Here is a 13,379-nt window from a genome sequence, read left to right on the forward strand (position 1 = left end):
TTTTTAACCTAAACCCTGAAGTTGCAGACGCCAGATTTTAAAAAGGGGTGGGGTAAAGCCAGATATAATGTGATAGCTCAGGTGTGGAGCAATTTGCCTGCTGCACTAATGAACCATACCATGGAATGACATTTTATTTGTTTATGGCATTTATATGCTGCCCTATAACTAAGTCCTCAGAGCTATTATAACAGGAATAAAATTTAATTAAAATGATATGCATGTACACTTCTATATCTAAGTTACAACTATTAACAGTCTAATTTTGGAGGAAACCTTTTTGGTGTTGCTACATTTAGATATATGGGACTTGGAAATATTCATTGCAAATCATCCAGAATATGCCAATAGATTCCAAACTACCTTGTGCACATCCCTAGCCTAAGGAATTTAGCAATATGAAATTATCTTGGGCCACACAGGAGCTCCACGCAGAGATATTCTGTAGATTCTGGATGAAAATATTGATGAAGAAAACTGAAAATAACTATGCAGGACACAGTGGATAGCAAAGAACCTGGTTTCCATGCTCTCTTCCTATGTTAGGCTGCAATTTGAACCCCACTTATATGGGAGCAAACCCCAACGAATGTAACAAGCCATGATTAGGATTGCACTGTTAGCCAGTTGTAGCAAAAGCAACAAATAGTCCGGTGATACCTTAAAGGCTAAAATATTAAACAAAAGCCCACCTTCTCAGATGTATTAATTAGTCCACTAGTAGATTATTGTGATATCCTCAATGGTACACCCTGCTACCACTTTTTTGGGGTGGGTGGGGGCTGTCCTTGGCAACCATTTTTTGCTGGCACCCACACAACTTTTATCAAGGTATGAGTACCATCACCTCAATTTTACAAAAAAAAAAGCGCTGGACAGTATTGTCGCTTTTATTACACAAAAATGTCCCCAACCAACTTACATCTTTAAGAGCATACAAACATGGGGGGGGGGGTCACAAAAATTATAATAAAATCATGATTTTCATTTTGCAAATTAAAAATCTACAATACAGCAACAAATGTTTTTGTTAACACACTGTACCACAAACATCGTAATCACATGGGTTTTACAATGGGTCCATGAAAACAAAGATACAGCAGTGCCCCGTTTTGATACAGAGCACAAATGAATACGAGGTTCAATAAACTGACTATACGAGGATCATTTCGGTAAGTGACTATACACAAACACACATCACAAGCGGGCCAGTTGCTTTCCATAGCAAGAAAGTCATCAACACTTGTTAGGCTTTGGGTTTTTTATAAGGAACCACCCGTTACTTCGCGGTTAGTTTTTCTATTATCTTCATTCCCCAACAGGATCAGACACATACACAATCAATTTCACCCTTACAATTCTTAACCAATGGAAGTACTACTCTGTTTCGCTTCACACGAGAACCCGTCCACCTCTAGAACAGCACAAAACACAGATACATGCGGCTCGCCTCCAAAAAACCAAGTAGGAGGGGCCGTTTATAACCCGCTCAACAATGGCAAAATCCCTTCCTCCCAGCATGCAACAGAGAAATGGGCCGCTGTCTTTATCTATCACTATGGTTTCCCTACTCGAAGAGATATCTATGTTGCTGATACTTCACGCAGTTTTCACTACACGAGGGACGGCTTTCCCCACTGACGAAAATAATTATAATCCCAACCAGAGGCCGTCTCCTCAGCTACGCCTAGCAGGAATTCATGCTTTAGGGGCGTCTGCGTTTCAGTTTCTCCGCTGCTCCCTCCACAAGAGAAAATATCCCTACGGTTTCCATTATTTTCTTTCTATTTCCCGGCATGCACTAGGGCTCGGGGTAGCGGAGATGGCTTCCGGGCTGTGCCGGCGGTGTTGTCTCGTAGTTGGTGTCAGCTTCAAAATGGCGACCAGAGCGCCAAATATGATTTTTTGACGTTGAATGCGGAGAAAGGAGGAGGAGGCCTAGTAAAGTTATTGTTGGGGCTAAGAGCGATAGCACCATGGACGCCTTGGCTTGTATGAAGTCGCTGCTTCTCGCGGCTTCTCAGTATCGAGCTGCGCGTACCCCATCCAACGCTGTGCTGTTGCAGCGGAGTCTAGAGGTAAGAGCGGGTTGTGAGATGGATCTATTGAGTGTCTTTTTTGTCTCCCCTACCGGGCAGGGCGACAACAGAAGGGAATGGTTTGAAGGAAAACTAATTAAATGTCTCTTTAAAAGTTCTTCCTGTTCTTGCCCCAGCTCGACTGGTAGTAGTTGCCTGGACTTTAATGGATTTCTGTGTTGTTTTCCTTCAGAATTTTTCGGAGTTTGTTCTTCTTCTGAGATGCTTTAATGCATATGGAAACTTGGCTTACAAATAGAGTGGTTAAGGCTGCAATCCGATGCAAACTTACCTGGGAATACTCCCTGTTAAACATGCTGGTCCTAAAGTGCAATCCTATACGTGTGTATTTGGAACTGAAGTCACTCCTCCTGCAGCTGCAAGACAGGGAAAAATTCTTTGAAAATGTAGTGATGGGTGGGGGAAAATGCTGTGGCTATTTTATCTCTTCTGGTTACATAGCTGATGGGCACACAACAGACTTGCCAACAACAAGGGAGACATCCTTCCCACTCCCAATGCATAGGCAATCAAAAATTGCACTGCCCTGCGTGTTTGTGTTTATTACAGTGATGTGCTCTGTGTGAGGATGCCCATAAAATGGATGAGGAACCTGTAGTTCCTCCAGATGTAGCTGGACTTCTCCTCTCATCATCCCGGATATCTGGTCCTGCAGATGGGAGTTGGAGTCCCAGTAACATTTGAGGTTCCACATCTGTGCCTTAGACTTCTTAAAGTGTAGCTGTGAAGCTCTTAATAGCAGCACACCTTATGAAGCACATAACTCCAATTATGAAACATCTCATTGAGGGCTTTCTCTTGTATTTATTTGACTTTATTTTATAGTTTGCTGTATTCCATGGGCTCAGAATGACTTACAGCAGTTTTCCCCCAAGTCACGGTTCAGCCTCAGGTCCCCAGATGTTGTTGGGCTACAACTCCTATCATAATCAGACAGCATGGTCAATGGTCAGGGATGATGGGAGTTGTAGTTCAACCTTGGGTCCCCAGATGTTGATGAAGAACGCTGCCCTAAGTGTTAATAGATCTGTTCCCTGGAGGTTCACAGTCTGAGCCTGGCTGCATATCTTGGTCAACTGTGGAGATTCTCCTCTGTGTGTACCCTCTTGGGTTTCAATTGGTTGTTTTAAAAAGGTGCTTTGTGGATTTTTGGGGATGGTCAAAAAGTGGAAAATATCTTAAATAGGGGAAGCTAGTATTCATTACTTATCTGAGCCATATTTTACTTAATTCCAACGCTGTCCCAAACTGGATAGTGCTTGTGCTATGGAAGGAGTTGATTGTCCATAGGCCTTGGATAAGTAGCAATGAAGCCTATATTGCCTATTTTCAACTGGAAGCTGCTTTATAGCTTTTATAATTAACAGGTGATATACAAATATTCTAAATATACTTTTATTTTGATTAGTAAGTCTATGTAGAATATTCTGATTCTGTTTTTGTATTCTAAATTTTTCATGAAAATAAGATAGAACTGGAAGAAAAGTACACCTTTAGCCACTTCTTAAGAGCCCCAATTGTGCAAGCATCTAGGTTGAAGCATTCTTTATTAGGATGCATTCTCAAGAGCAACTGTTGTACTTTCGGTGGATATTTTTAACATGTTCTCTAGCCCAATCTTTTTATATGAAGCAGTGGAGCTGCTTTTAGTATAGTAAACACATAATCAAATATATAATAATAGCTTAGTGTATGTTAACGTACATATCACAAGTGAAGATCATGTTGTGATGGTAGAGCAAACATTGACTTGATGTTTCTGTTGCACAAGAAAATAATTTAAGCTTTCTTAAGTGAAAGCAAAACAGAGGCAGAGTACCTGGAGGCAGGCAAGTCAAAGAGAAAGAGAAGGCATTTGCCTGCAACATGTTTTAATAACCCCAGTGGAGCATCCTCAGAAAAGCAAGAGGCCTGGACAAAATAGGACCGTGGTTCCACTCTAAATTAAGCCCTGTTAAGTCCTATTGATTTCAGTGACAAACTTTAAGGACAGTATGTCTGCATGGAACTAACTTTCATTGAAGTAAATGATTAACGTATATTGGTGAAAGAGCACTATCTATTCACTAAAGTTCCAATGTACTTAAGGAAACTCTGGTTTAGTCTGTGTTACTTAAGCTAATACTTACCATATTACACATTTTTTTCTTTTTCCAGGTCATCTCAGGACTGAAGCTAACAAGATTTTTTGCATCAAATCAGATTTTGCCAAGCGAATGTCTAAGCTGCTTAGTGGAACTCATTGAAGATCCAAACACGAGCCCTCAGTTAACTCTGAATGTGGTAGGCTTTCTCTCCCAACTAGGTAAGCCTTTAAGATATTTGAGTTGCATATTCATTCAATAAGCTTCATAATTGTGGTTGGATTTGATTTCTAACATACTTACATATTTTTGTCAGACATCACACTAAAATGTAATGTTAAAGAGTGCTCTTATCGTTAGAACCAAAATGTCTTGGATGGGGATTTTTTAAACCAGTTATTTTAATATTAAATAATGTATTATGTGCCTTTACGAAACTCATGAGCACAACATCCAAGTTACTGCAAGAGAAACAGGAACACAAAATCAGTGTCTGGACTCAGTAATAGGTTGGATGAGGCCAAAGTACTGAAGCTTAATCCTGACAAAATGATTGGGTGGGGCTGCACTCTCCCTGCAAGAGCAGGTACACAGTTTGGGACTTCAAGAGAGGGAGACCCTCAAGGTGCCCAAACAGCAGAGAGTGAAATATGAGAAGTTTTTTATTGCAGCCCAACACGTTTTTGGGTGTTGACACAGCCCTTTGCCAAGGGCAATCTGCAGTAGTATATATAAAAACATCATTAAAATTAATTACAGAGTAAATTCTAAAATATGGAAAGAACTACAAACATATATACTCAAAATAAACAAAACAACACTCTGCATGATGCTGACAAATTCTAGAATACAAAAGAAAGGGTATACCAGCTTGGTATTCTGAGTCTTCTATTTTACTTCTTTCTTCCATATTCTCTGTTATAGTCAATTCTACTTTGATAACAGCTTTGTTTACGTGTTTATATTTTTCTTGTGGAGTCTGTGTGTAACCATACCAAGTTGTTAAAAGGTTTTTAGTTTCAATTTCTTACTATGTTTCATTTTGGTTGTCCTTTCCTGGGCTCCTGCTGGGAGGAAGGCGGGATATAAATCAAATAATAAAGAAATAAATCTGTCATTGTCACTGGAAACTCAGGTGGCCTGGAGTGCCTTTTGCTAGCTATGTCTGGTTTGCCACCTGTGACTGTTCCTTGACAGGATAGCTTAGCCATGCTGATCCACACTCTGGTAGTCTCCTGGCAGGATTACTGTAATGTCTTGAGGCTGCCCTTTAGGAGTACGTGGAAACTTCAGTTAGTGCAGAATTTAGAATTTTGATGGTTACAGGCAGAGTTGTTTGTATTACACCTATTTTGAAAGATCTACATTGACTGCCCATCTGCTTCCAAGTCCAATTTAAGATGTTGGTTACCTTTAAAGCCCTATAAGGCTTGGGCCCACCTAGCCCAGGGAGTGCTGCCTCCCATATCGATGTAGATCTTCTGGAGACACCCTGCTTCATGTACCCTATTTAGTAGAAGTATGTTGTGCTTCCACAAGGAGAGTGCTGTTTGTCCAATGAGAACATGTCTTTGGAATGGCCTCTGTAAGAAGGCATGTCTGGCACTGAAATTACAAGCTTTGGTGCCTGGTGAAGATTTTCCTATTTGGGCAGGCTTTCTAAGTTTTAGATGATTTTTTAGAATTGTGCTCTATTATATTTTTGTTTTGTTTTTAAATTGTATTTATAGGTTCTATGAATTTTAGTTACACTTCTGTTCACTGCCCTGTAATCTTCTCATAAAGGAGTGTTACAAATATTTTAAAAGAAATCAATAAATAGTGTAGCAATTTGAATGCTGCTGTGCATGCAGCAATATGGCATTACGCTAGAGTTGCGGCAACATCACTATATTACATTTTCTTGCAGATCTGCCAGACTTTGAGGAAACTTGTAAACTGTTTTTGTTTGCACTTGGAAATGCACTTGTCCTAGGTGTGTGAGAGTACAACTGCAGAAGCAACTGACATTTCTTTTTCAGTTTTCTTAATTTGAGTTATCCTTTGTCCCCAAAAAATTCAATAAAATTAAAAATTTGGCCTCAAGAGCTCAGATTAAAATATAATTGGCTGTGGGATGAAAAATATATCTATATATGCTGATAATTACTTAAATATTTTCTAACTTTATTTTAGACATGTTGTTTCTGGTGTTAATGACTTCATGTGCATGTTTATTAGTTTTAGACAATGAGACCAGAGAAGCTCTTCAGAATACTTACAATCTGTGTAGTGTTCTGGCAGGTGTGATTCATCGAAGTTCTGTTAATCCTCTTGATCCAGGATCACTACAGGTAATATAATGAAATGTTTAACACTTTATATTACAGAAATTAAGCTTTTTAAAATTACTATTTTTTGTAATCTACGTTTCCATGCAATTCAAAGTTGTGTACATATGATTCCTAGGTGGTCTCCCATCTAGGCACTGACAAGATCCAACTGATTTAAATAGATATGTATCCCACAGCCATAATACAGTTATTTTCGCTTCATGTTCTTTTGTGGTGTGAAATAATAGGATGATGCTAATATCATCTACATATCATCTTTTTAGACTTCACTAAAACCGCAAGTGGATTGACTACTGTGAATGAGAGAAATTGAGTTGGTTTAATATTTTATTTCTTAATCGCTGGTTTCATATCTGTAAATTGAGTGGTTAATACCCCATGATAATTATTGATCTTTTTATTTAATTTATAAGACTTAATTGGTAAGTTATTGTTTCAATAGTTTTGAAAACTTTTATCTATTTCCAGATGTGAAAATGGAACACAAATGGTTCTAATGCAGAGAAATATTTTCCTCCTATCCTGAGCCTCAGGAAGCTATATTTTTAGTGTTATCTTAACTGGTTTTCTTTCCTTTTCCCCCCTCAAGTGTATTCAACTGCTACAGAAATTAACCTATAATGCAAGAGTATTCCATGCCAATAGTAATACTGATGACTTAATTTTGTTCCTTATGCACCATATGTAAGTACCTTCAAAATATTAAATATTTATCTAGGGCTGTGATCCTGTACTTGCTTGCCTTGAAGTAAGCCCCATCAAACTTGAAATGTATAAGATTGCACTGTAGGGCTACAATCCTATGCACTCTTAATAGACAGTGCACCTTATTAAATGCTATAGGACTTGCTTCTCAAAAAGCCAGTCTACGTTTTTTGGCATCTTATGAAATATGAAAATTTTAGTAGCTTAATGCGTGCATTGTTGGACTTATGTAGCAATGTACATAGTACTTTATAGTCTGCAAGGAGAAGAGGGGCTTGCAAGCCTAAAATTCAACAGCAACAGAAGAAGAGGAGGGAAATGGAGGTAGGGTAAATAGGATGAATATACACTTTTAGTAACATACACTGCTTGGGTTGTAGTAGGATATGAAGACTAAGAGGTTGTGGCAACTGCTTTATAAAAAGCTGGATTTTGAGGAGGAATATGGTATATGGAGCAGCAAGAGAAATAGGACAGGTTCATTCTGAAGGAACAGACAGTTGAGGATGACAGAACTTGAGGACCAAAGATCCTCCAGCAGAGGCAGATTGGGATATGAGACTGGGAAGATGGGGTGGGGGTGGAGTGAGAGATCTGATTTTGCAATACACATTTTCTCCCATGTGTTAACTAATGAAGAAATATAGAACTCTCCCACACCCTACCCTCTTCCCAAGCAGTTTCCTATACAGATACTTGCTAGGCCTGTTTAGTTTCAAGAGCAGAACTTCTTTGGATACCTTCAGGCCATTCTCTGAAAGGCATTAAAATAAAAGTGGCAGATGCATGTGAAAAATAAAATGAATAGAGCATATAAGCTTCACTAAAAATCATAAAGATCCTTACACCTTGGTTTGCATTCTCCTTGTCTTAAATAATGGTTTCTCTTGAGCAAGATGTGTTAAACCCCAAAACTAAAGCCATTCTGAAGCAAACAATTGTATGTGGGTCGGCAGACTGATAAGTGTTTGAAAGGTTTAAACTGCAATCCTTTGCACTCTAACTTGGAGTAAGTCCTATTAAACTTGGTGAGACTTACTTTTGTAGGTTTGTGCTACATGTGCGTTCTACTTTTCTGCAAGAGTCCCCTAAATATTGAATTTTACAATGAGTCAAACAAAGCTTAATGAAGGATAGATTTAGACATGCAGCTGTGATTTATGTGTTCTATATGTGGACCATTCTACCGAATTGAATAGCAACATGAAAGTTTATCTGAGTGAATAATCGTTTACATTTAAAGAATCAGTTTTATAAGAAAGTACGTATTGAATTCTAATAAATGTGTTAACAAAGCAAATTGCTTTATTTTGGGCTTTTATTTTAGTCAATCAACAGAAGATGAGTTAACTATACCATGCCTAGGACTTATGGCAAATCTGTGTCGACACAATCTATCAATTCAAGCACATATTAAGTCATTGGTAAGAAGCTTACTTTACTGAAGTCTTTTTGATGAAAGGGAAGAATAGGCAAGTCTAATTATTTGAGCATGTGAAGCTTGTACTTCAAGTAAGCAAGTGGAAGTTGATTCTTTCTGTCTTGATTCTGTATAGCAACATGAGCAGAACAATTATCTCCAAAGCTCATGGAATAAATTAGAATTAGAAGAAATTGCTTGTTTAATCTGGGGAAATTTCCTTCTTTGTTTACATATTTAGCAGAAGTGGTAAAGACACTTCCTGTCTACCTTCCTTTTACCCTACAAATAAAACCAGGAAAAAAGATGTACTAATTAATACAAAAAAGAAATCAAGAAACGAGGACTTTCTGCTGCACTTCTGGATACAAGCCCTCTTCTTTTTTGGTTATTTTAACACACCTAATTTTGGCACATTATAGGAGATATTTTATGAGGACTTTAATTTTCCTCATTTTTTCTCTGTTTAGCTATGCTGCTATTTCTGAAGTCCAGATCCTAAACACTGAAAAAATATGGTTCACATCTCCTAAGTGAACACCAATATTTTGTACTCCTTCACAAATGTGTATAAGTCTGGTTGATTTCAATGGAAATTTACATATAAATAACTTACACTCAAATGTAACTTTTATAAGCATGTCCTTTTTCTTTTCTTTATACTAGCCAAATGTGAAGGGTTTCTATCGCACTCTGATCAGTTTCTTGGCCCACAGTAGTCTAACGATGGTTGTATTTGCACTTTCAATATTATCAAGTCTTACATTAAATGAGGAAGTTGGAGAAAAGGTAAGGATTTGTTCTATTTTGTTTTAAAATGAACTTCTACTTCAGGCATGTCAGTTTTACAGATGAAAATATTTGTGGCAGGCTGTAGAATTACTAAGCATCCTTTATAAGACAAGTAGTGCACATCCATTCTACTAAGTATGAATATCTTTTATAACCCAGTTGAACCATATTTATTAATATCATATTTCAGGTTTATATAGCTGTGCATTGGTATAGCTGGGTGCATGATGGCTGTAAAGTTCATATGATTGTAAATTGGGTTTCTTTGTTTAGCTTTTCCATTCCAGAAATATTCATCAGACTTTCCAGTTAATATTCAACATTCTTGTGAATGGTGATGGAACATTAACAAGAAAGTACTCTGTTGATTTGCTCATGGATCTCCTGAAGAATCCCAAGATTGCAGATTATCTTACTAAGTATGATTTCAAAATAAGCTTAACTACAAATATTCTTTTTGAGGATGCCTAATATTAGTCCTTAATTCTTATGTTCATTTTTACATGTTTTCTATCATAACCTTTGCATTTGTGTTGTGCTTTATAGGTGACAGAGCCTAAGTTTTGCCATCTATTTAACCATTTTCCCCTGTAGCTTCTATGCATATTGCAGCCTATTTATGACGTTAGGCAAGGGGCAGGCTGGACCCAGCCTCTCAAACAGTTTTACCTTTGCTGCTACTAAATTTCAATCAAAGTGTGGTAAAAGATGGTGGGTGAATGTGTTACATTAAGCACCATCTTAGAAGAAGCATTCCCTTTGTGTGAAATACATGATGCAGCTGCAGCATTAAGGCCTAAAGAGTGAACGTTTTCAATAGTCATTTCTCTCTCCTACCCCACCAGTGAGGAGAACAAAGAGTTATAGATTATCCAGCTGCTTGACTTTTATGGTTGATGGTGTCCATTGTATGCTCAGGAAGATGTGCCGAGAAATACCTTTACTCCCCTTCCACCAAAGATAGTTTTACATTATCCATGCCCATTCAACAAACATGGAATGTGTTTAGCTTTGCATACATTACCAGCTCCTAGATTTGAAATTTCACTAGAGCAGAATGACCAGGAATTGAAATTAGACTGCTATTCTGATTACAGTGTGTTCCTATAATACTTTCATCATCAGCCGTTCCTCAGCTGTATTCCAGTGGCAGCAGTTTTCAAAATAGGTATTGAAAGATATATTAGTTTTTAAACATAAAGGAGATGAGTCTTCAGGGCCCCTGCCACCAGTTCTTGCTGAGAGACCCGTTCCACTTGGCTCCTGTCCTTCAATGTTTCTATGCAAGTTGGTCATTACAAGAGTTTTGCCATTTTCAGTGGTGCCTGCATTTGCTTGCTTTTTTTCCTGCTTCCCCATCCCTTTTTCCTCCTCCCCATCTCTTTTTACTTTTGTGTCATGTCTTTTAGATTGTAAACCTGCAGACAGGGACTCTTTGTTGTTTTAATTGGTCTTACGTGAGCCTTTTTAGCTCACAAAAGTAATGTAAAAATGTTTAAATAATGTCTGAGCATTGGACCATCATGTTTGCATAAGTCTTTAATTGGAATTCTCTTGTTTACATGTAAGAATTGGATCTTAAATGTTATGCTGTGGATTAGGCATGGGAACTCACACTCAGATTCTAAACACTTGTTTGATAATATCTGTTCCTGACATGTTGTGTTTGAGCTATTTTACTATTTTTAATTGCTGTATTAACCCCTGCAGACAGTTTTTCTGGCACTGCCATCCTGACTTACTGAAATTTCTGAATAATTAGAACTATAGTGTTTAAACAAAAAGCACAATATGAAATCCTCCTTTTGTGTTGGAAATGTGACAGTGCAACTCAGCTTAAAGCCTGGGAGGGGATTGCATGCTACATGGGAAGTAAAGAGAGAAGTCCTCCTGAATTCCTAGACTGTTCTGTCCACTTTAACCTAAGTTCACCTTTCCTTCCCCTGATATCCTCAGAGGAAACAAATCTCCCTTCTTGCTCCTTCTCTATCTCAGTCTTCCTTTGTTCTTCTTGCCAGCATGGCTCCCTGAGGAGGAGCACAGATGCAGCAGACATCTCTTCTGCAGCATCTCCTATCTAATTAGTCAGATGTAGGTCTTTATCTAAATGTATTTCCTATAATAAACTTGGTTTGTTATTTTTCTCATACCAGACTCTCAGTGCTACCAAGCTGAAGTGTAGCTACTGCTTAGTGTTTACTGCACACACTTAATTCTGCAAAATACCATTATAATCCATAGATCCTAAAATTTTGATTGTTTTGTAATGTGTTTTATTGAATTTTTCCAATGACAAATAACAAGAAAATCCCTTTCTCTGCCTATCACCCATCCCACTCCCCCCAACCACTCACTTCCCCACAAGATGGACATAACAAACATTATTAAATGATGCCACTGACCCAAAGCTGTTCATGCATTGATGGCTAGGTCTAGTTTTGTCTGTTTTCAGACACAAAGTTTATAAATTGGTACCATATTTCCAAAAAGTTGTCTTTGCTTCTATGGCTGTTGAGCCCTTACTTGTTTAGTTAACTTTTCCATCAGAGGAACAGTCCACACTTTTTCTTCTATTGACTGTTGAATATTTTCTGCACAAAGAAAAGATTTTCATGAAAGAATTTCAGCATTGCTTTTTTTTCTTTCAACAATGTAGATATGAACACTTTACCTCCTGCCTCACTCAGGTGTTGGGCCTCCTTCATGGAAGGGATTCTGATTCCTCAGCAAAGGTACTTTATGGATAAACAGTTTTATAATGACACACCATAACACAATCTAGACATCAAGCATTCTTACATTTAGTACCAGCTCTGTCTGTAACTTAAAGTATATGTACTGAAATGTAGTGAAATACAATAATGTTGGATACCTACAGCTTTTGGTCAGTTAGACTTATATGGGTCATGTTGTGCTTACTACTATAGTACGATTAAACATTAGTTACAAGCTAAATAATCCATAAGTTACTTATATTTCTCAATAAGTATATGAATTCATAGAATAAGCTATACATTCCAGTAGCGTGTTAGGGCAAATCTTATCTTCCTTCTCAACAAATAAATCTAGCCTAAATTGTGTAGAAAATTGTATCTTTGGGAATGAGAAAATGTATGTATAATACATGAAGTCCAGCTGTGAAGATTATGCTATGTTTGATTCCTCCTTCATATTCGGTGAACACTAATTCCACCATGCAGTTGTAAAAAAAATTCTGATAATAGGCATTGACCAACCGTAGGTCTGTGGAAGATCACATGCTTTATATCAGTCAGTCAACTTTATTGCTTGAACCATAGGCCATTGCAAATACAGAACAAAAGTAAGGATAACATTTTCACCATAAAACTACTTAAGCCGTGTATGCTATACAAAGGAAAAAGAACTAATATGCTTATAAAACTAACCATGAGATTACATTGCATCATTTTAAATCCATTAAATTTTAACTGCTTCAAAAGTTAACAATCAGTAATAAACCTAAAAACAATTGATGATAGGAATATTCGATCAGAGAGTCCCCATGACAATTTACTGCATTATCAGATTATTATTGTTGTTGTTGTTGTTGTTGTTGTTGTTGTTATTATTTTGGATCTTTAGTGCTGCCAGGGCAAAAAGACCATATGGGTTACAAAAATATCTGTGTCAAAAAGAAGACAGAAAATCTTCTCTGGGACCTGATTAGAATACAGATGGGATAAGACAAAATCCAAAAATTTAATTCATGGCCTAGAGTACAAAGGGCAAAACAACAGATAATGAGGAAGATCTTCAGTCTCTGAAGCGCCACAGCTACAGAGGCGTTGAGCCACTGGAGTCTGTGAATATCTGCCATCGTTGATGGCAGTTGGCATAGTTTGAAAAAAGTTTTGGAACTGTGAGCTTAGTCAGATAGGCAGCTGTTTGATGGTCACACTTGTAAAGCCACTTGAGAATTTAGAAT

The 13,379-nt window shown here is 37.6% G+C and overlaps 1 protein-coding gene across 1 annotated transcript in view; it reads left to right on the forward strand.

Annotated features, from left to right (window-relative positions):
- The first annotated feature begins 1,548 nt into the window (after nt 1-1,548).
- The window catches only part of CIP2A (cellular inhibitor of PP2A), a 31,325-nt gene continuing 19,494 nt past the window's right edge, over nt 1,549-13,379 (forward strand). Inside the window, exons 1-8 of the mRNA XM_061628110.1 lie at nt 1,549-2,078; nt 4,257-4,404; nt 6,404-6,516; nt 7,106-7,200; nt 8,549-8,645; nt 9,308-9,430; nt 9,707-9,852; nt 12,090-12,165. Of these exons, the coding sequence (XP_061484094.1) occupies nt 1,977-2,078; nt 4,257-4,404; nt 6,404-6,516; nt 7,106-7,200; nt 8,549-8,645; nt 9,308-9,430; nt 9,707-9,852; nt 12,090-12,165 (900 nt within the window). The 5' untranslated portion in view covers nt 1,549-1,976. The remainder of the gene's footprint in view (nt 2,079-4,256; nt 4,405-6,403; nt 6,517-7,105; nt 7,201-8,548; nt 8,646-9,307; nt 9,431-9,706; nt 9,853-12,089; nt 12,166-13,379) is intronic.

The sequence above is a fragment of the Rhineura floridana genome, chromosome 5 (genome assembly GCF_030035675.1).
Source record: "Rhineura floridana isolate rRhiFlo1 chromosome 5, rRhiFlo1.hap2, whole genome shotgun sequence".
In the NCBI taxonomy this organism is placed as follows: Eukaryota; Metazoa; Chordata; class Lepidosauria; order Squamata; family Rhineuridae; genus Rhineura; species Rhineura floridana.